At 36.4% G+C, this 23,762-nt stretch overlaps 1 protein-coding gene across 1 annotated transcript; it reads left to right on the forward strand.

Annotated features, from left to right (window-relative positions):
- Nucleotides 1–14,586: 14,586 nt before the first annotated feature.
- LOC126079437 (olfactory receptor 10AG1-like) lies at nt 14,587–15,543 on the forward strand. Its single transcript, XM_049890433.1, has one exon. It carries the CDS (start codon nt 14,602–14,604, stop codon nt 15,541–15,543), a length of 942 nt encoding a protein of 313 aa, XP_049746390.1. The 5' UTR covers nt 14,587–14,601.
- Nucleotides 15,544–23,762: the final 8,219 nt, after the last annotated feature.

Here is a 23,762-nt window from a genome sequence, read left to right on the forward strand (position 1 = left end):
AAATGATTTACATATGTGCTCAATTGCATAAACAGAGGTATAAAAGTTACTTGTTATTCTATTACCTGTCACACGTATCTCTAGATATCTCCAAAACACAGCCACTTTTACATGTGTTTTCTCTTTAAGCAATCATTGTCATTAAGTTGGTCTTGAGCATTTATCACCAAAGGAATCTACTTGTCTCACTTCTTAACTTCCTAGAAACCATTAATCCCAGATTATTTACAGGATTTTTTTTCAAATAATAAAGAAATGGTTTATTTCATTTTTATATTTACAAATATCCAGTAATTTTATATTACATTAAAGACAAAAATCTAACTCTTTGAAAATTTTAGAAAATGCCAAACTCCCTGGCTTCATCTTTTTTTTTAAAATAAAATATATTGTGGGAGTGGGCTGAGCAAGGTGACAAAGTGAGTGTATGCTCTCATTTACTCACCCGGCAACTAGCATACTGAACAATGAATAAAAACAATCACAGACTGAAATCTGAAAACCAGATGGCAGTTGTGGTGTTAGAGAGTCTGGGTGAGTCCAGAAGCAGGAGAGAGTAGGAGCAGGGATGGCACGGAAGTGGAAGAACTTACTCTCTATCATCAGGAGCACTTTCTCATGTCAGCCATGTTGGGACACTGTTGGGCAACACCCCAAACAGTGAACACAGAAAGAGAACTAATCTTAGGAAGCTGAAGCCCAAATTTTAAGGCAACATAATTTGTCCATGGGAGTTTGAAAGGGCTTGAAGGGAGACTGGGGCATTGCAAGCAAGTGCTGTTGAATTTCGATGAGGCCCAAGACAGATGGGCACTAGGACCAGGAGATACTGTACTAGCAGCAGGGTGAGGGGAATAGTTCAGATTACAGGTGACACAGAGGTAAAGGAATGCCTCCCTGCCCAAAGGGGGACACTGTAGGAGAGTCTGTGCGGGGATGCCCATGAGGGAAAGACATAGACAGCCCTCAGCTGTTCCTCAGGAAAATTGAGCCCCACAGCTTACGTATCATGGGCAACCAGCTAATCACCCCCTCTCTGTGCATGCATAATGATTTCCAAAGATCAATCCTCCAGAACTCATGATTAAACACTGAAGAAAATTTAATGATAAGAGTGCCCTCTAGTGGTTCTCAGGAGAAGACACCAAGTTCATTGCTGCTGGGTCAATTATGACTCATAGAGATCCTGTGGGGCAAAGTGTGTTGCCCCAAAGGGTTCCCAGGTATGTCAGTCTTTGTGGAGATGGGATGCCAATATTTTCTCCCATGAAGTGGCTGGTCAGTGAAGGCACTGGCCTTTTGGTTGTCAGCCGGGAGCTTGGCTAAAGTGCAAAAGGGGTGCCAAATCAGAAAATTTTGCCACAAAAACCAGAAAACCAAATTTATAGTTAAAAAATAAAAATAACAAAAAGGCCCCAGTTCAACAAAAATAGTAAAGCGTGCAAAATCACAAGATAAGAAGAGCTTATCAACTGCAAAACCTGAAGAAGAGATTTCTCCTATGGAGGTCAGAATAATGCAAAGAATTGATAATTTTTAGACTCTGATGCTAAATATGTTTAAAGAAAGATAAAGAACACAGAATACAAACTAGTGGAGATCAGAAAACAAATGGAGGGAGGAAATAAGATTCCACAATGAAACTGTAAACATAAAAAAAGAACTATTAGAACTGAAGAAGAAAGCAACTCATTTACAAAAAGCAAGAGAAACACTCAACAGTAAAATCAAACAGACAGAAGATAGAATAAATAAACTAGAAGACAAAATAATTAAACTCATCAAGTCTCAAGAGAAACAAAGGAGAAGAACAAAGAAAGCAAACGTAAGGACACGGACTGAAAATAAAAGTACGGAAAAATATTCCCTGCAATGAATAAATAAAAAAGTTCAGGGTTTGCCATACCAATATCAGATAAATACATTTTAAATCAAATTCTATGACAATAGATAAAAAGGATATTAAAATAATAATAAATCTGTCAATTCAATAAGAAGACATAACAATTATAAAGATATGTGTACCTAACAGCAATGCACATGAAACAAATACGGAAAAACAGGAAAGATGAAAAAGACAACTCTACAATAATGGTAGGGGGCTTCAAAACACCACTTTTAATTATAGACAAAACATCTAAAAAGAAGATCACTAAGGACATTAAGAACAAAAATAAAACCATAATCCAAAGGACCTAACGGACATGTATTGAACATGCCACTCAGTATCAGAACAATACATGTTCTCCAGTTCACATGTGTCATTTTCTGGAATAAACCATATGGTAGGATAAAATAATTCTCAACAAATTTTAAAAATTCGGAGTCAACAAAGCATCTTCTCTGACCATAACAGAATGAAGTTGGAAATCAATAACAGAAAAAAAGCAAGGAAAAAATAAATAACACATGGGAGCTAAATTATACCCTACTAAAAAATATTGGGTTATAAAAAAATATCATAAGTGAAATTACAAAATTGAAAGAATGAAAACTCAGCATATAAAAAGCTTTGTTACACAGCAGTACTCAGAGAGAAATTCATAGCAAGATGTACCTACATTAAAAAATGAAGAAAGATCCAAAACTGCTTAACTTTAACCAACAACTTGAACAAGTAGAAAAGAGAGAGCAAAAGAAGCCCAAAGCAACCAGAATAAAGGAATAATAAAGATCAGGCCTAAAATAAACTAAATAAAAAATAGAAAACCAACAGAAAGAATCAACAAAACAAGGAGCGGATTCTTTGAAATGATCAATAGACGAACCACTGGTTAGATTGGAAAAAAAAAAAAAAAAACACCTAGAAGAGGCAAATAACCAAATTAAGGAATGAATTGCTGACATAACAACCTATTCAAAAGAGATAAAGAAGATCATAATTGATTACTATGAAAAAATTGTATTCCTACAAATCTGAAAACCCAGAAGAAATAGACACATTCCTAGAAACACACCACCTACCTAAATTAACACAAACATAGGTAGAAAATTTTCACAGACCCATTACAAAAGTAGAGGTTGAAGTTGTCTTCAGGAGAGTGACAACAACAAAAAGAAAGAACTCAGGACCAGACGGCTACACTGGATAATTCCATCAAACATTCAGAGAAGAGTTGACACAAATACTACTCAATCTCTTCAAAAACGAAAGAGAAAGGAACACTACCAAAGCCTTTCTATGAAGCCATCATTACCCTGATAACTAAAACAGGCAAAAACATCACAAAAAATGAAATTACAGGCAAATGTTTTTATCCCTTATAAAAATAGATGCAAATTTTTCAACTAAATTCTGGCCAACAGACTTCAGCCACATATCAAAAAACCATACACCATAATCAAGTGGAACTCATGATCAAGGGTGATTCAACTTTAGAAAAACAATTTAATTCACTAATAAAAATAACAAAGAAAAAAACCATATGCTCCTATTAGTAGATGCAGAAAATGCATTCAATCAAATTCAACACCCTGTCCTGATAAAACCCTCATAAAAATAGGTATAGAAGGAAAATCTCTCAACGTAATTGAGAACATATGTGCAAAACCAACAGCCAACACTATACCCAAGAGAGAAAGGCTACGAGCCTGCTCTTTGAGAACTGGAAGGAGACAAGGGTGTCAAATCTTATTCAGCATTAAACTGGAAACCTAGCAATAGCAATAAGAAGAGAATTAGAAAAAATAGGAAAAGAAAGTGTAAAACTACCTATATTTGTGGATGACATGATTCTATACATAGAAAACCCTACAGATTATGTAAGAAAAGTGCTAGAACTAATAGAATAAAAGAATTCAGCAATGTTGCAGGGTACCAGATCAACACACAAAAATCAGTTGTATTCCTCTACACTAACAAATATTACTACCCTTCCCCACAAAATGAAGAAAATAGTACAATTTTCAATAGCCCCCAAACGGAAAAAATACTTAGGAATTAACCTAGCCAGGCACATAAAATTCTGATGTAATGAAAATTATAAAACATAACTTCAAGAGACTAAAAAAGACTTACAAAAATGAAAATACATCTAGTGCCCATGGATTGTTTGTTGTTGTTGTTAGGTGCCATCGAGCCCATTCCAACTCATAGAGGCCCTATGCACCACAGAAGGAAACACTGCCTGGTCCTGTGCCATGCTAACAATCATTGTTATGTTCGAGCCCATTGTTGCAGCCACTGGGTCAATGCATCTCATTGAAGGTCTTCTTTTTTTCTACTGACCGTGAACTCTAACAAGCATGATGTCCTTCTCCAGGGACTGATCTCTCCTGACAAAATGTCCAAAGTATGCAAGATTAAGTCTCACCATCCTTGCTTCTAAGAGGCATTCTGATTTTACTTCTTCCAAGACAGAATTGTTGGTTCTTTTGGCAGTCCATGGTACATTTAATATTCTTCTCCAAGACCACAATTCAAAGCCAACAATTCTTCTTCAGTTTTCCTTATTTGTTGTCCAGCTTTTGCCTGCATAAGATGTGACTGAAAACACCACGGCTTGGGTCAGGTGCACTTTAGTCTTCAAGTGACATCTTTGTTTTTCAACACCTTAAAGAAGTCTTTCACAGCAGATTTGCCGAACGTAATGCATCTCTTGACTTATTGACTGTTGCTTCCATGGGTGTTGATTGTGGATCCAAGTAAAATGAAATCCTTGACAACTTCAATATTTTCTCTGTTTATCATGATGTTGCTTATTGGTCTGATTGTGAGAATTCTGGTCTTCTTTATGTTGAGGAATAATCCATACTGAAGGCTGTGGTCTTTGATCTTCATTGGTGGTGCTTCAAGTCCTCCTCACTTTCAACAAGCAAGGTTGTGTCATCTGCATAAAGCAGGTTGTTAATGAATTTTTCTCCAAGCCTGATGCCCTGTTCTTCTTCATACAGGCCACCTCTTGGATTATCTGCTTAGCATACAGATTGAATAGGTATGGCAAAAGGATACAACCCTGAGGCACAGCTTTCCTGACTTTAAACCATGAAGTATCCCCATGTTCTGTTTGAACAACTTCCTCTTGATCTATGTACAGATTCCTCATGAGCACACTTAAGTATTCCAGAATTCCTATTCTTTGTAATGTTATCCAGAATTTCTTATGATCCACACAATCAAATGCCTTTGCATAGCCAATAGAACACAGGAAAATATCTTTCTGGTATCCTCTGCTTTCATCTAGAATTCATCTGACATCAGCAATGAGATCCCTGGTTCCACATTATCTTCTAAATCTAGCCTGAATTTCTGGCAGCTTCCTGTTGATATACTGTTGCAGCTACCCTTGAATGATCTTCAGCAAAATTTTGCTTGCATGTGATATTAATGGTATTGTTTGATAATTTCCACATTCAGTTGATTCACCATTCTTGGGAAGAATTATGGATCTCTTCCAGTCAGTTGGCCAGGTAGCCATCTTCCAAAACTCCTGGCATAGAGGAGTGAGTACTTCCAGTGCTGTATCCATTTGTTGAAACATCTCAGCTGATTCCTGGGGCCTTGTTTTCATAATGACTTCAGTGTAACTCGGACTTCTTCCTTCGGTACCATTGGTCCCTTATCACATGCTACCTTTTGAAATGGTTGAATGTCATCCAATTCTTTTTGGTATAATGACTCTGTGTATTCTTTCCATCTTCTTTTGATGCTTCCATTGTTCTTTAATATTTTCCCCATGGAATCCTTCACTATTGCAAATTGAGGCTTGAATTTTTTCTCCAGTTCTTTCAACTTGAGAAATGCTGAGCATGTTCTTCCATTTTGGTTTTCTATCTCCAGGTCTTTGCACATGTCATTATAATACTTTGTTTTCTTGAGCTGCCCTTTGAACTCTTGTGTTCAGTTCTTTTACTTCATCATTTCTTCCTTTTGCTTTAGCTGCTCAATGTTCAAGAGCAAGTTTCAGAGTCTTCTGACATCACTTTTGGTCTCTGTTTCTTTTCTTTTTAATGATTTTTTGTTTCCCTCATGGATGATGTCCTTGATGTCATTCCACAACTTGTCTGGTCCTCAGTCATCAGTATTCAAGGCATCAAATCTATTCTTGAGACAGTCTCTAAATTCAGGTGGGATATACTGAAAATTGTACTTTGGCTCTCGTTGACTTTTTCTGATTTCTTCAGCTCAACTTGAAATTCCATATGGCCAACTGATGGTCTGTTCTGCAGTTGGTCCCTGGCCTGGTTCTGACTGATAATATTGAGCTTTTTCATTGTCTCTTCCCACAGATGTAGTTGATTGGATTCCCCTGTATTACATCTGGAGAGGTCCACATGTATAAACCTCCCCCCCCAAAAAAAAAAAAAACCCAGTGCCCTAGAGTCAATTCCAACTCGTAGCATACATGTATAGTCACCGTTTATGTTGGTGCAAAATGGTATTTGCAATGAAGAAGTCTTTGGTCTTGCAAAAATTCTATCATGCTGTCTCTGGCATTGCGTCTATCACCAATGCCATATTTTCCAACTACCATCCCTTCTTCTTTGTTTCCATCTTTCACATTCCAATCACCAGTAATTATCAATGCATCCTGATTGCATGTTCAATCAATTTTAGACTGCAGAAGCTGGTAAATATCTTGAATTTTCAGTGGCCTTAGTGATTGGTGTGTAAATTTGGATAATAGTCATATTAACTTGTCTTCCTTGTATACATATGAATACTATCCTACCAACTACAGTGCTGTACTTCAGGAGAGATCTTGAAATATTCTTTTTGACAATGAATGCAAGGCCATTCATTTTTAAGGTGTCATTGTCGGCATAGTAGACTGTATGATTGTCTGATTCAAAATGACCAATACCAGTCCATTTCAGCTCACTAAAGCCTAGAATATCGATGGATTGGTAGACTTATTATAGTGAAAATATCAATTTTTGTAAAAGAACACACAGGGAGAAAACTGTGGGACCTAAGCTTTTCTAAAAATAGGATAACAAATATAACCACAAAAACACAAATAAAAGAATGCAAAATAGAGAAATGGGACCTCACAGAAATTAAAAAAAAAAAAAAAAAACTATTGATCCTCAAGAGATTTTATTAAAAGAGTAAATAGGCAGATAACAGATTAAGTAAATATCTTCAGAAATGACTTACCTGATAAATGTCTAATCCCTAACATCTGTAGAAAGTTGCAATAAGTCAACAAAAAAATTGCAAATGACACATTCACAAATTAGGCAAAGGAAATGAGCAGTTTACCAGAGTTCATCTAAGCAGAAAACAAACATGAGAACATACTCAGAAATATTACACATTTAAGGCATGCAACTCAGAACTACTATGAGATACAATCTTATCCCAGCTAAAATAGCACTGATGAAAAAAAAAGATAACAACAAACCTTGTGGTGAACTTGCAGGGAAATTGGAACTTATATCCACTGCTGGTGGGACTGTAAAACAGTACACCTTCTGTGAAAAACAGTATGGCACTTTCTCAAAAAACTAGAAATAGAACTAACCTATGATCCAGCAATCCCACTCCTAGGTATGTACACCCATTGCAGTCTAATCAATTCTGACTCATAGCCAGCCCATGAGACAGAGTAGAACTGCCCCACACAGTTTTCAAGGAGTGGCTGGCTGGTGAATTCGAACTGCAGAGCTTTTTATTAGCAGCTGAGCTCTTAACCACTACACCACCAAGTCTGCACGTATATACCCTAGAGACCTCAAAATAATGACATGAACAGACGTATAGACAACAATGTTCATTGCTGCTTTATTCACAATAGCAAATAAATAGAAACAACCATACTGCCTATCAACAGATGAATGGATAAACAATTTGTGGTACATATATAAAATGGAATATTCTATGACCATAAAGAACCAAGATGAATACTCTATGACCGTAAAGAACAAAGATGAGCCTGTGAAATATATTATAAGATGGACGGGCCTGTAGGGCATAATGCTAAGTGAAAAGTAAGTCAAACATATAGACTAATATTATGTGTTCCCTGTCTTATAAGAACACAAGAAAGATACATACAGAGAAAGCAATGTCCTTTGGAGGTAACCAGAGAGAGGGGAAAGTACACATTTGATCAAAGAGATTTGTAGTTATTTTTTGGTGATGGGAAAAGTGGCACCTAATATGGATGTAGTGAGCACAGCACAACCGAAGTAAAAACGAGTGTTTGAGGACATATGGAGGGGTATAGGCATATTGCTATATGGGTAGGTACAACTGTGTGCGTAAGCGAGAGCAGATAGATGTATCTGTAAACACAAAAATACTGGTTGCCATCCAGTCTTTTTTGACTCCGAGTGACCCTATAGGACAGAGTAGAACAGCCACATAGGGTTTCCAAAGAGTGGCTGGTAGATTAGAACTGACAACCTTTTGGTTAGCAGTCTGACCTCTTAACCATTGCTCAACAGGGCTCCAGCAGTATGTGTAAATACAAATATGTGGGTGTGGGCACATATACTCATTGGAGACACAAATACAGATACTCCACAGATATAACCAACCTCCTTTTAAGATTGGTTTTCTGGGTATGAAAACTTAGGACCATAGTCTTATAAGACAACTGAGTCAATAGGCATAACATAGTCTACAAAAATCATCATCTGCATCCTAGTGAAGTGAGCAGTATCTGGGGTCCTAAACTTGCAAAACAGCTATCTATGGTACAATTACAAGTCTCTAATCCCTAGAAACAAAACAGTAAGAAAATAAGCAAAAGTTCAGAGATCAAACAAGTCTACACGGGCCACAAACTCATCTACCCTACTACCAGAAGTATTAAATGGTGCCCAGGTCACAACAGATGGTCCCAAATAGAATGGGAGAAAAATGTGGAGCAGAACTCAAATTCCTACTAAAAAAAAAGAGAACCGAACAGTGGAGAACAGAGGATTCCCTGAGACTATCACCCTGAGACACTCTTCCAACCTATCACTGACCTTATCCCTTGAGATTAGCATTTAGCAAAAAAGCAGTGTGGCACACAAAATAAAGGAAGTTATGTATAAGATTGGTGCTCTGCTTAAAAACCATCAGTTTGAGACCAAAAAGTCAGCAATTACTTACAAGCAATATGAGAAGATAAGGGGGCAAGGAAAGTAGACTATTAGAAATGGAAAAACAGAACACAAAGAGAATGTTGGCGTATTTTGATATATGTGACTAATGTCACCAAACAATTTGTATGGAAATTGTCAATGGGAACCTCACTTGCAGTGTAAACTTTCACCAAAAATTCAAAAAAAAACATTATTTATGTATATATATTGCAAATTTTTTTTATTGCAAATTAATTAAAAAAAATTAAATACCCGTGTAACCCCCAAGTAGATTGATTCATAGAACATCACCATCACTATAGAAGTCAATTACCAAGACTTTCCTGATCACACCACCATTCCTTCCCAGCAATAAGCACAAGTTTGACTTTTATTATAACAACGTACTTGCTTTTCTTGGCAAGTCCCAAATACCTGGGTCAGCATCAGGGCATGATGAACCCAAGATCCATAGGTCGGTCCACAGCATGCTGGCTCACAGCTGCAAAGGCCTACAATCCAAGACCGGCAGGTGAGGTGGCAGGCTGCTGCAGGCCCAAATCCCAAGAATTGGAGGTCAGATGATGATGAGCCAAATACTGGATCCAGGGCAGAGTAAAAGCCAGTAAGCTTTGCCAGAAGGTCCAGATATACTGTATACATGTAACAACCTAAGAAAACTCCCTTTTAATTGATTGGCTACTTACAGTAGATCCCATCATGGAAGTGATCACAATATATCAGATCTCATCATGGTGGTGATTACATCATTATACGACTGCCAAACTACTCCATAATTGCCAAGACACTGAGAATCATGTCTCAGCCAAGTTGGCGCACAATCTTAAAGATCACACTACCTAATTGTTATTCAGATATGAAGTCTTGAAGAAGTATTTTGTAACAATAGACTGACTATTCTCCTAGAATCTTGCCTCTCATCTCAGCTGGAATTATACCATATTCTTATTTTCTACTAAATGAAGTTTAATAGGATTTACACCTTAAAAGAGGGTTCACAGAGGGAATGATGTTGGACAAATATGGTAGAATGCTGCAGGGAAAAGAAAAAGTCACTTTGTTGGGATTAATCTTGGGGCAAAAAAAAAAAAAAAAAGCTTTTGTACTAGATTTAATATATCCAAAAGCCAGTTCTCAGTTTGCCCAGGTAGTCCTGAAGAAATAAATTATATATTACATGATTTGTAGGTAAAGATATTCTTTGTTTCCAGAATATTTATTGCAAATCTTAGAGGCCAGCTCTGGAATTTGGATCAAGGCACACATTTCAGAGGACAAAATACACAAAAACTTCGGGAAAATGTGACAGAAGCTTAGTCTAACAGGAATAGAGGATCCATACGAAGCAGTCATAATAGATAAGGGGAGAACTGGATTTGAGTCAATTTTGGATGGCCTTCTGTGGTATCATTCAGTTAAGGGTAATCCAGGACCCTATTCAAATCTAAGAAATAAAACTTTCTGCATACTCTATTCCATTGAGAGGCTGCAGAGGAAAAGTATTCTGGGTAGAGTGAGAGATATCTGGGAAAACAAATAAATAAACTAAATCAGAGAGTGCCAAAGAGATTTGTTTAATTAGAAATTTAACTGTGTCATGTGGAAGAGATCCCAGGGGTAGAGATAACTGTTTTGTACATGAAGAGCAGTCCATGTTCAAAATGAACAAAGTGTTTTAAAGGTAAGTTAAATACCATTGATGAAACAAGTTATTTCAGCCAAAGAATTTAAATACTTAAGTATGTAAACCCTCTTCGGTGGGGAAGAAACAAGATTATCACAAACAAACCAAAACACTAACCCACAGAGGTCAAGTAGATTCTGACCCACAACGACCCTTCAGGACAGAGTAGAACTGCCTCATCAGGTTTCCAAGCCTATAAATCTTTAAGGAAGCCGACAGCCACAACTTTCTCCCATGGATCAGATGGTGGGTTCTAACGGCTGACCTCTTGGATAGAGAGCCGAGCCCTTTAACCATTCTTATTTTTGAAATTCAGGAAGGTAAATATGAAATGTTTTCTTAATATTCAACTTTAGTTCCTGATATTATTAAAATTAATATTTAATATAGAGTAGCAAATATGCTACTTTATTAAAGTAGCTCCTTTATATCTCTGGTAAATACAACTTACTTTAAACAATGAACTTAAATAGTGAAGTTTGATTACTTTGAAACACTGAAACTTTGAAAAACTGCTATGTTTTTGTAAGAATACTAAATGATATTAGAGGGAAACTTCAATTCCAGAAAAGACTTTGTAGTGAATGAGCATTATATTAATGTATTTTAGTTCTGATGATATTTTAATAAGATATTTAAAGTAAACATTCTAGGAAATAAATTTGCAACAATTGAGGAATCCAAAAGACATTTATTTTGAAGAAAATAATATATTTATGTTAAAAAATTTATTAAGCAATGTAAATTTTTAAGTTTATATTGTTTTTAAAATTAGTTTCAGGGTAAGTTTCTAATTTGTATTAAAACTACAAACATAACTTAGGTTTAGGGTAGATTGGGGATGCTGACAGTGATAAGTATCTGTCTAAATTAGGATATTATTAACCAAAGCCAAACTCATTGACTTCAAGTGGAATCAAACTCATAACGACCATATAGGTTAGAGTAGAACTGCCTCAGTGGTTTCCAAGGCAGTAAACCTTTATGGAGGCCAAGTGGCTGGTGAATTTGAACCACTGACATTTTGGTTAGCAGCCAAGCACTTAAGCACTGTGCCACCAGGACTCCGTCAGAGTACTGTTATGCATTCCTTAATCATTTCTATTTTTTCTGGGGAATGGATGCTTAGATTTTGAATAAAAATATAGTAACATTGAGTTGTATTTCCCTTAAATGAGAACTTAAATATTTCCAAGAAAGAAGAGTAAGATCGATAGTTTTGGGAGAACACACAGGGTAAATCACTGCTCTCTCTACCCTGTCCTCTTAAGAAAAACACAGACAAATCTTATGTATTTGGTGTTATACATGGGTAATTTCATCACCAAAGAGCTGAGTTTGTACAATTAGAAATGCTATTTCATTTAGCACTCAAAGTCATTTTATTCAATTAACAAGAATTAAATTACTTTTTATTAAATGCTGTCATTCATAAAATAATACATACATATTTGACTCTTGCCCTCTTGTGAGTCTTAATTCTTCTCTCCCTCTTAGGAGTGATGCTTTCCTTTTAATAATGCCTATTCTTTATTTCAGTTCATAAACAAATCCTGAGTAACGTATTAGATATACGCCCATTTTCTAGGATCATTTAAAGTGGGAAAATAGTCACAGCCTTTACCTGTCAGATCGTTGAGTATCAGTAAAAGAAAATGCATACAAAGGCTATTACCATAATTGCAATTCTAAGTGCTGAGCAGTGATGGGTACTATAGGTGTTACTGTCCACAAACTAGAGATAATGCTATAAACCCAAATATTAGAAGAGAAATCATGGAAAAACTGCAACTTGAGAGCTGAATGTTTTTTGAAGTTTCATTACACTTTCATAATTGATTTAAGATCTCACTTCATTCCCACAATAACCCTGTGATACAAAAAGAAAATAGAGTATTGTTCACATTGTATAGCATAATGAGTAACATTCAGAAGAATAAATTACAATTAGTTTTAATAATAATAATAATAAATAGATGATATAACTGTTGATAACAGTAGATAACAGTAATAATAGCCTCTTATTAATGTCAGGACTTCTTCAAGGTATTTTACTTATATTAAATGATTTAGTTTATGTAACAACACTAAATGTTGGTATAGTTGCTAGCCATTTAACAGCTGAAAAAACTGTGAAGCAGCAAGATTAATTAACTTGCATGAAGTCATCACACAGCTAGATGTTGTTGGAGCTATAATTCAATTCCAGTCCATCTGGGAAACACTGTTATTTAATCATGGGCATGGAGACCTGGTGGCTCAGTGGTTAAGTGCTCAGCTGCTAATCAAAATGCCAGTGGTTCAAACCAAACTGCTGCCCCTTGGAATAAAGTTGTGGCAGTCTGCTTCCCTAAAGATTTATGTCCTGGCTATGACTCAGAATTGACTCCTTGGCAATGGGTTTGGTTTTTTTTTTTTATTATTACTATTTTTAACCATGGCACCATATTCTGCTTTCCTTAGTGGACAAGGTCCAAACCCATCAGGATGGAGACATGAAAATCAGCGTGAGCCAAAAGGCATCTTGACTCTTGTAAAATTTAAGGAGGCACTCACTTTCAGGATTGTGCAAGTGCAAAGATGGCCCTGAAAGCCTCCTTACGTTTTGCACCTTAGGAGCTTCACTGACTAGTTCTTGTCCTGACTCTGATGCAAGGGAATGGTGGGAAAAACAATTGCCAACAATGGCTCAAAACCACTCTTTCAAATACCTTCTTAACGAGGCAATCTGTTAAATCCTAGGGCTACAGGCTTAAATAACATACTATCATAATCATAATTATACAAACATAACTAAAAAGTAAATAGCTTAAAATTCGTAAGTAAGGAATAGATCTTACTAATATTATCTCATTTAATTCTCACAAAGAAGTAAACCTTAGAAAATTTAAATAATTGCCTAATATCACATGGATAATAAATCATGGAGATAGGAGTCAAACTCAAGTCCATTAAAAAAAATTAAAAAAATACTGACTTGCAGTCATAAAACCTGTGTGCCTCACTTAGTGGGCCTCAATATTTTTATATCTAAAGAAAAATGAGTTTAGAAACAGTTAACTAAAGTGTTATTTTTTTTGAGTAACAACAAAAATAATGGCAGGTGTACACAGCACAATGGGTATAAATAACATAACAGCCAATGTCTTTCCTCCTCCTGTCCCACACACATAAACACAGGTAAAAAATACTCTCCATGTTACCCCTGTTTTTCCAGGGTGACTACATTCATTTTTTTTTTACCTGAATCAGTGTACCCAGGCTACTTTCCCTGAAAAAAAAATATCCTCTTACCTACTTAATATACTACCAAAAGATATTTGTTTTATTCCCCCATACAAAATGAAATATTCTCTCAATTTTCTTTCAAAACTATTTAATATGAACTGTGTAATAGGAACCTCTGTGCTTAAAGTCATCAAGTGATGGGAGAGTGAAGCATTCATAGTCAGTTGAAAATGTATGTGAGAAGACAGTTTATGGAATAGTGTTTGAGAAGCTTGACTGAGAGAATGCATAGAGAAGTACAATAGGATTGTCAAGACATGTAATTAAAGTGAGATTAGATGGCAAAGCTGAGAGTTCATCTCCAGCAGTTGTCAATTGCTCCAGTGCCTGTGTTGAGTCAGGTATAGCTTGGCCTCTCCTGGGCTGTGCTTGGAAAGTATAGTAAAATGATCTTAAAATAAATTTGAGGGGACTGTTTACTGTGATTTAACAGGAGGACCTGGGATATACATAAATAATATCATTCTTAAAGGGTAAACAATAGCAGTGATCATAAAATCCAATCCAGATACCTCAAAACAGTTTACAGAAGAGGCAAAGAAATACAGAAAGATAAAGGAAATGCACACGTAAATTTACATTTTCCACAGATGAATCATCAAGTAAAACCACCAGAAGACAACTTAACAGAACTGATGGCATTTGTTCTCTTGGGCTTTGCTGATATGCCCCATCTCCAGTGGTTTCTTTTTGGATTATTTTTAATCATCTATATCATTATCCTGATGAGCAATGGCACCATATTTCTAATAACAAAAATGGATCCTGCTCTCCAGAGCCCTATGTATTTTTTCCTGGCAAATTTTTCCTTCTTGGAAATCTGCTATGTATCAACTACTCTCCCCAGAATGCTGATGAATCTAGGGACCCAGAGAAGAAGAATTTCCTTAGTTGCCTGTGCTACACAGATGTGCTTTGTCCTCATGTTTGGAGGTTCAGAGTGTTTGCTCCTGGCAGTGATGGCCTATGACCGCTATGTGGCCATTTGTAACCCTCTGCACTATCCTCTAGTCCTGAACCACAGGGTCTGCATTCAGTTGGTGACTGGCTCCTGGACCATTGGAATCCCAGTTATGATAGGGCAGACATATCAGGTTTTCTCTCTGCCTTTTTGTGGATCTAACCAAATTAACCACTTCTTCTGTGATATTCCCCCAATACTCAAGCTGGCTTGTGGGGACACCTTTGTAAATGAGCTGTTGGTCTACACAGTTTCTGTGTTATTTGTCATGGTTCCCTTCCTGTTGATACTTGGCTCCTACAGTAAAATCATCTCCATCATCCTGAAGTTGCCATCAGCCACAAGTCGAGCCAAAGCCTTCTCCACTTGCTCATCTCATCTTATGGTTGTGATGTTATTCTTTGGATCAGGCATGATTACATACTTAAGACCCAACACTAGGCACTCAGAAGGAACTGACAAAGTTTTATCTCTTTTCTACACTATCCTAACTCCTATGTTTAATCCCATGATATATAGTCTAAGGAACAAGGATGTCATAATAGCACTGAGAAAATTACTAAGTAAATAATTCATTTTATTAAAGAATGAGTTAAATGTATAAGAATTGCTTTCTTACATATTTTTAATCAAATTTCAGCAGATGTATACTTTTAATTATAACTTGTATTATGGATGGATTGAGTCCCCCAAAAATGTCTGTCAACTTGGCTAGGCCATGATTCCCAGCATTGTGTGACTGCCCACCATTTTGTAATATGAGTCAGAATGGTCTAGAAGGCGATGGGTTTGGTTTGGTGATATTCCTATGTGTTGTAAATTCTACATCTATGATGTCAATGAGACAGGGTTAGAGGCAGTTATGTTAATGAGGCAGGATTCAATCTACAGCATTAGGTTTTATCTTGAGTCAATTTCTTTTGAGATTTAAAGGAGAGGAACCAACAGAGAGACAGGGGACTTCCTACCACCAAGAATGATGAACCAGAATGGGAGCGTGTTCTTTGGACCCGCGTTTCCTGAGCTGAGAAGCTCCTAGACCAGGGGAAGATTGATGAAAAGGGCCTTGCCCAAGAGCCGACAAAAAGAAAAGCTTCCCCTAGAGCCATCACCTTGAATTTGGAATTCTAGCCTCCTAGACTGTGAGAATAAATTTATCTTTATTAACCAATATACTTGTAGTATTTCTGTTAGAGAAGCACCAGATTCCTAAGGCACCTTGTCTCTTCATACGATTATTTCCAAATTTAAAATCACTTTTAATATTGTCAGAACTTTCTGCTCAAATTACATAAGTGATATATATATATCAGCAGATAGTAAATCATTCCTGTAGTAATTATATAATTTTGTTGTGCAATGTGCAATGTGTTCAATAGAACTTTTACTTGGGCTGATTTAATTTAGTCAATTTATATCATTTAGTTTAAACCACGTCATTCACTTCTAGTGTGTCCTAGCAGTTGTGACACCCATTTTAAAAACAATGTGTTCAATAGAACTTTTACTTGGGCTGATTTAATTTAGTCAATTTATATCATTTAGTTTAAACCACGTCATTCACTTCTAGTGTGTCCTAGCAGTTGTGACACCCATTTTAAAAACCAAGTTTGCAATATGCATTAATTAAATATTCACAGGGGATTGGTTCCAGTACCTCCATGAATATCAAAATCCATGGATGTCAACTCCCTTTTATAAAGTGGTACAATATTTACGTAAAACCTATGTACAACCTTCTGTATACTTTAAATCATCTCTAGATTACTTGCAATACCTAATACAATGTAAATGCTATGTAAATAGGCATTGTACAGTACTGTATTGTTTAGGGAATAATGACAAGAGGCAAACAATGCCCAAACAATGAGTGCAGGATGGAGACTGAGCATCTTTGAAATAGAGGGAGGCTACGTCAGGGAATGTCTACAAATAATTTCATTCTAGTTTTGCTTTTTGGAACTTACTTTTTTTTTTTTTATGAATACTTTCAATCTCAGTTGAATCTCTCAAGGTGGAACCTGAGAAACTGAATCCCAACTGTACCTATCTCATTTTTTTTTTATCTATTGATAAATATGGATATATATACACACACACACACATATATATATTTTTACTTGGATCCACAAATAACACATGTGGAAGCAGCAGTGAAAAATCAAACAGCATATTGCGCTGGCCAAATCTACTGCAAAAGAGCTCTTTTTAAGGTGTTGGGAAGGAAAGATGACACTTTGAGGGCCCCAATTTATATATTTATGTATTTATATATGTGTGTGTATATACATGCTTATATATAAAAACTGTTAATGCTGTCACATTATTTTATACGTTAAAAAAAAACGAGATACAAAGAGTTAGCATAACTTTTCCTACTTCACACACATGCAAGGATCGTAACTGACTATGCATATTCTGGATCCCCGGTGGCACAGTGATTAGGAGTTATGGCTGCTAAACAAAGGTCGACAGTTCAAATCCACCAGCTGCTCCTCGGTAAACCTATGTGGCAGTTCTACTTAGTCCCATACGGTCACTACGAGTTGGAATTGAATGGACAGAAGGAGTTGGGTTTTTTTGGTTTTTACACGTTGTTGCTAGGCCTGGGTTTGAGTTAGGCCTTGACCACTTAAGTTTTTGACTTGGGAAATTATTTAATCATTTACTGTCATTTTTTATATTTGATATATATATATATATGAACCTTACAGAGTTTTGTGAAAACAAATATCTTGTAAAGAGCACACATACCACTGATTTAGTTTATAATTGTGATCACATTTGTAGTTAAGGAATTTCCTTAATATCTTCCCTTATTTGGAGTCATAGGAACAAAGATATCATGGAGACAGTTAGAAAGTTAATTATTCATACCAAACTGCTTTGGCACCCAATATAATCCAAATAGGTGTTTCTTCATTTATGGCCTACTTTCAAACACTTTTCATAAATTTTGTTCACTCTTTTGTCATTGTGGTCTAAGTCAACTGTTGCTATTTTTGGTATTAGCTGTCATCAGGTCAGAGCAGAACTCACGGCAAAGCCATGTGTTGTAGAGCAGGACTGTGCTCTGTAAGGTTTATTTGGTGCTGATCTTTACAGAAGCAGATAGCCAGGCCTTTCTTCTGCAGAGCCACTGGGTGGGTTCAATCTGCCAACCTTTACATTAGCAGCTGATTGCAAACTGCTTGTGCTATCCATGGTCCCTCTTAAATCAATTCAACTTTGCCTGTTCCACGATTTTCAATCTTTTGCATGCTTTACAATCATCTCTGAGTTAATATAGAAATGATGCGTTCTGATTCATTTGCTCTCAGGTGGTGTCAGAAAAATGCATATTAAAAACTTCCTATCGGGCACTATCTCAATCTGAATGGAGCAGTAGAAGTCTATATTTAGGGACTCAATACTGATATCATTGCTTGACTTTAACTTGTGCTTAATAATAAAAGAACTGCAAACACTTATCATGACTGCCTTTATTGTATCCTCACAACTAACTCTTTGTGTGTGAGTGCATTTTTTAGGTGACATTTATAGCTCAAGTTAATTTCTCATACAAAAATATATACCCATATTGTTTTGTGACATTAGTTGAAATCCCCATAATATGACAGCACACTCCTCCCTTCCAACCCAGGTTCCCTGTGTCCCTCGAATCAGTTCCTGTCCCTTCCTGATTTCTCATTCTACTTTTAGACAGAAGCTGCCCATTTCGTCTAGTCTATCTGATTGAACTAAAAAGCACATTCCTCACATGTATACTTTTTATTTTATACTCCTGTCTAATCTTTGTCTGAAGAGTGGGATTTGGTAATGGTTTCAGTTCTGGTTTAACAGAGCATCTGGAGGCCATAGTTTCAGGGTTCCTCCAGTCTCTATGAGCACCTTAAGCCTGGTCTTTTTACATGAATTTGAGTTCTGTTCTACGTTTTTCTCCTGCTCTGTCTGGGACTGTCTGTTGTGTTCCCTGTCAGGGCAGTCGTCCATGGTAGCTGGGCACCAACTAAGTTCTTCTGGTCTCAGGCTTGTGAAATTTTGGCTTATGTGATCCTTTAGTCCTTTGGGATAATATTTTCCCTGTGTCTTTGGTGTTCTTCATTCTCCTTTGCTCCAAGTGGAATGGGACCATTTGATGTATCTCACAAGTTTTAAGTTCCCAGATGGCACTCATCAAAGTGGGATGTAGAACATTTTCTTAATAAACTCTGTTATGCCAATTGATCTACATGTCCCCCAAAACTAAGGTCCCCAAGCTCCAGCCCCAGCTACTCTGTTCCTCAAAGTATTTGGATGTGTCCAGGAAACTTTTTAGCTTTTGTTTCAGTCCTGTTGTGTTGACTTCCCCTGCATTGTATATTATCCATCCCTTCACCAAAATTGATCCTTTTCTACTGTCCAGTTAGTGAGTTTCTCTCCACTTCCCTTCCTACCCTGATAACCACCAAAGAATGCTTTTTTCTGTGTTTAAACTTTTTCTTGAGTCCTTATTATAGTGGTCTCATACAATATTTGTCATTTTCTGACTGACTGATTTCATTTAGCATAATGCCTTCCAGTTTCATCCAGATTGTGAGATATTTCACAGATTCATCATTGTCCTTTATCATTGCATAGTAGTCCTTTGTGTGTATGTACCACAATTTGTTCAACTATTCAGTTATTGATGGGCATTAACGTTGTGTCCATTTTTTTTTGTTATTGGGAATAGTGCTATAATGAATATAGTTGTGCATATGTCTATTCATGCAACGGGTCTTATTTCTCTTGGGTATATTCCTAGGAGTGGAATTGCTGGATCATATGGCACTTCTATTTCTAGCTTTTAAAAGAACCACCAAATTGTTTTCCAAAGTGGTTGTATCATTTTATATTCCCACCAGCACTGTATAAGGTTTCCAATCTCTCCACAACATCTCCAATATTTGTTATTTTGTGCTTTTTGCATTAGTGCCAGCCTTGGTTTGGTATTATAGTATCACACTCTAGCTTTCATTTGCATTTCTGTAATGATTACCTTAGTGGCGTAGTGGTCAAGAGCTACAACTGCTAAACTAAAGGTTGGCAGTTTGAATGCACCAAGTACTTCTGGGAAACCCTGTGGGGCAGCTTTACTCTGTTCTACAGGGTCGCTATGAGTTGGAATTAACTCGACAGCAATGGATTTGGAGTGACCAATGATCGTAAGCATTTCCTCATGTGCCTGTTACCCCCTGAATGTTTTCTTTGATAAAGTGTCTGTTCATATCTTTCACCCATTTTTTAATTGGATTATTTATCTTTTTGTTCTTGAGAGTTTGTAGTACCTTATAGGCTTTACCGATTAGACCCTGATCGAATATGTCATAGCCAAAATTTTTTTCCTAGTCTTTGGTTCTCTTTCTACTCTTTTGGTGAAGTCTTTTGATGAGCATAAGTGTTTGATTTTTAGGAGCTCCTGGTTACCTAGTTTCTCTTTTAGTGTTTGTGCATGTTAGTTATGGTGTGTATAGTATTTATGCCATTTATTAGGGCTTCTGTGTTGTCTCTACTTTTTCTGCCATCATCTTTATCATTTTAGATTTTATAGTTAGATCTTTGATCCATTTTGAGTTAGTTTTTGTGTATGGATTGAGGAATGGGCCCTGCCTCATTATTTTTAATTTTTTTTAAATTTTATTTTACAGATGGATATCCGGTTACAGCACCATTTGTTAAAGAGATTGTCTTTTCCTTATTTAATGACCCTGGGCCTTTGTTGAATATCAGCAGCTCATAAGTGGATGGATTTACGTCTAGGTTCTCGACTCTGTTCCATTGTCTTGTGTCTGTTGTTGTACCAGTGCCAGGCAGTTTTGACTACTGTGGCAGTATAATACGTTCTAAAATTAGTACAAGGTCTCTCACTTCGTTCTTCTTCTTCAGTAATGCTTTTCTTGTTCCATATGAAGTTGGTGATTTGTTTATCCATCTCGTTAAAAAATGCTGTTGCAATTTGGATTACAATTGCTTGGTATCTGTAGATCCTTTCTGGTAAAATTGACATTTTCATTATGTTAAGTCTTCCTATCCATGTGCATGGTATGCCTTTCCACTTATGTGGGTCTCTTACGGTACAAGTAACTCTTTGGATTCTGGAATTGTATAACATACAATTTTCTACTTCCCCTGAACAACTTTATTTTATTTCAAGTATTGGAAAAATTGCAGTTTGCATTATGAAAATGTTATCACATTCTTAAGGAAGAGAACATTAAAAATGTTAGCTACTGTCTATGTACAGCCTCATTTTTTGAGTATCAATGTAATATAATTCAATGACATTTTGAAAAAAATACTGTGCATGAAGAAAATGTTCAGTGTGCTTCTTCAAGTTTTATATGCAAAACTAATGTGATATCAAAATCCAAATTTATACAATGTACTTTTCGATGATCCATTCTCACTCCTAAACCTATTCTTCCTACCAGTGTCTTCCATATCAATAAATTACTTCTGTATTTACTGAATCACTTAAACAAAGGTGTAAAAGTTATTTGTTATTCTATCACCTCGCACTCATACCTGTAAAATTTCCAAAATAGAGCCATTTTTGCATGTGTTTTCTCTTTGATCAATTATTGTCATTAACTTGATCTTTAGCAGTTATTACCAAAAGAATCTACTTGTCTCATATGATAATCTCCTATTAGCCATTAATCTAAGGTTACCTCTAGGATTTTTAAGAAATAGATAAATAGTTTATTTCACTTTTCTATTTACAAACATCCAATAGTTTTATATTACATTGAGGACAAAAATCGAACACTTTACAAAATTTAGAAAATACCAAACTCTCTGGCTTCATCTTTTTTGAAATAAAATATATTGTAGGATTGGGTGGAGCAAGATGGAGAAGTGAGTAGATACTCCCATTTACTCCCCCAGCAACTTACGCACAGAATAATGAATAAAAAGAAGCACAGACTGAAATCTCAGAACTCCAGGGGCAGCTGCGGCTTTGGAGATTCTTTTTGAGTATAGAAGCAAGACAGAGCAGGAGCAGGGATGGCACAGAAGCTGGGAGAACCTAAATGCTATTATTGGGAGCACTTGCTCGTTGCCGCTAATTTGCAACAACCTAAACAGGGAACACAGAAAGGGAGCTCATTTCAGGAAGCTGTAGCCCACTTTTTTTTTTTAAGCAGCACCAGTTGGCCCTGGGAGTTCATGGGCTATCCAACTGAGAGAGTTTAAAGGGAGTTTGTGGTGCTGTGAGAGCTATTGGATCTCACCAAGATCCAGAAAGATGGGTAATAGGGCCAGGAGGATTTGCATGGGCAGCAGTGTGAGGGGAATACTTTAAATTAGTGGATGAAAAAGAGGGAAACACTTAGCTCCTACTTACAGTGTGACACCATGGGAGACCTGTGCAGGGGTGCCCATGAAAAAAAGGCATAAAGAGCACCCCATTTTTGTCACAGGAAAATCAAGCTCCACCCATTATGTCAGCATCTTTAACCAGCTGAACATCCCCTCACCCATGCAAGCATTATGAATTCCAAAGATCAAGCATCCTAAACTCCTGAATAACTGTTGAAAAAAAACCTATGAATAAAAGTGCCTTCTAGTGGTTCTTAAGTGAAGAAACAAAGCTCACTAATATTGAGTTGATTCTGACTCATAGCAACCCTGTGAACTGGAGTGTGCTGCCCCAAGGGGTTCCTAGGTCCATGAGTCCTTGTACACGTCAGATGCCACACCTTTCTCCCACAAAGTGGCTGGTGGGACAAGTGCCAGGCTTTCGGTTAACAGCTGAACACTTGACCACCGCACCACCAGAGGGCCTAATCAGAAAATTTTCCCACACAAACCAGAAGACCAAATTTAAGGGGAAAAAATTAATAAAAGGTCTCAAGTTCTACAAAAAACAGTAAAACATGCAAAATCACAAGATGAGAAGAACCAGTTAAAGGAAAGCATGAAGAAGAGAAAATGTCTCCTAAGCACATGAGACTAAAGCAAAAAATTGATAATTTTCAGACTCTGGTTCCAGATATATTTAAAGAAAGCTAAAAACACACAGAATACAAACCACTGGATATCAGGAAAAAAAAAAAAAAAACGGAAGAATAAAATAATATTCCGAGAAGAATTTGAAAGCTTCAAAAAAAAAAAAAAAAAAAGAACAATTGCAACTGAGGACTAAAGCAACCGATTTAGAAAAAGTAAGAGAAACACTCAACTACAGAACAAACAGACTGAAGATAGAATAAACAAAAAGACAAAATAACTGAACTTATCAAATCGCGAGAGAAAAAAAGACTAAAAGCAAACAAACCAAAAAGAAATATGGAATTCAATTAAGAAGTCTAACATTAGAATTATTGAAATCCCAGAATGCTATGACAATAAGAAAAGCATGGAAACAATTTTCCAAGAGATAATCAGAGAGAATTTCTCAGACCTGAACAGAAAATCAATTCTGCAACTATAGAAAGCTACAGGAACCCAAATCAAAAGAGACAAAAAATACCAACTCCATGCCACAGCCAAATCAAATTCTTGAAAACAGAAGACAAAGAAGGAATTCTGAAAGGAGCAAGAGAACAACACAATATATTTTACCAAGGATCTTTCACAAGAATCAGTGCAGGTTTCCTCAAAGACTCTAGAGCCCAGAAGACAATGGAGAGACATATATAAAATACTGAATGAAAAGAATTACCAACCAAGAATTCTTTACCTGATGTCTTAGGCTGGGTTCTCTAGAGAAGCAAAACAAGTAAAGTGCATAAATATATATACAGAAATTTATATTAAGCAAAT

Source organism: Elephas maximus, chromosome 7, assembly GCF_024166365.1.
Source record: "Elephas maximus indicus isolate mEleMax1 chromosome 7, mEleMax1 primary haplotype, whole genome shotgun sequence".
NCBI classification, from domain to species: Eukaryota; Metazoa; Chordata; class Mammalia; order Proboscidea; family Elephantidae; genus Elephas; species Elephas maximus.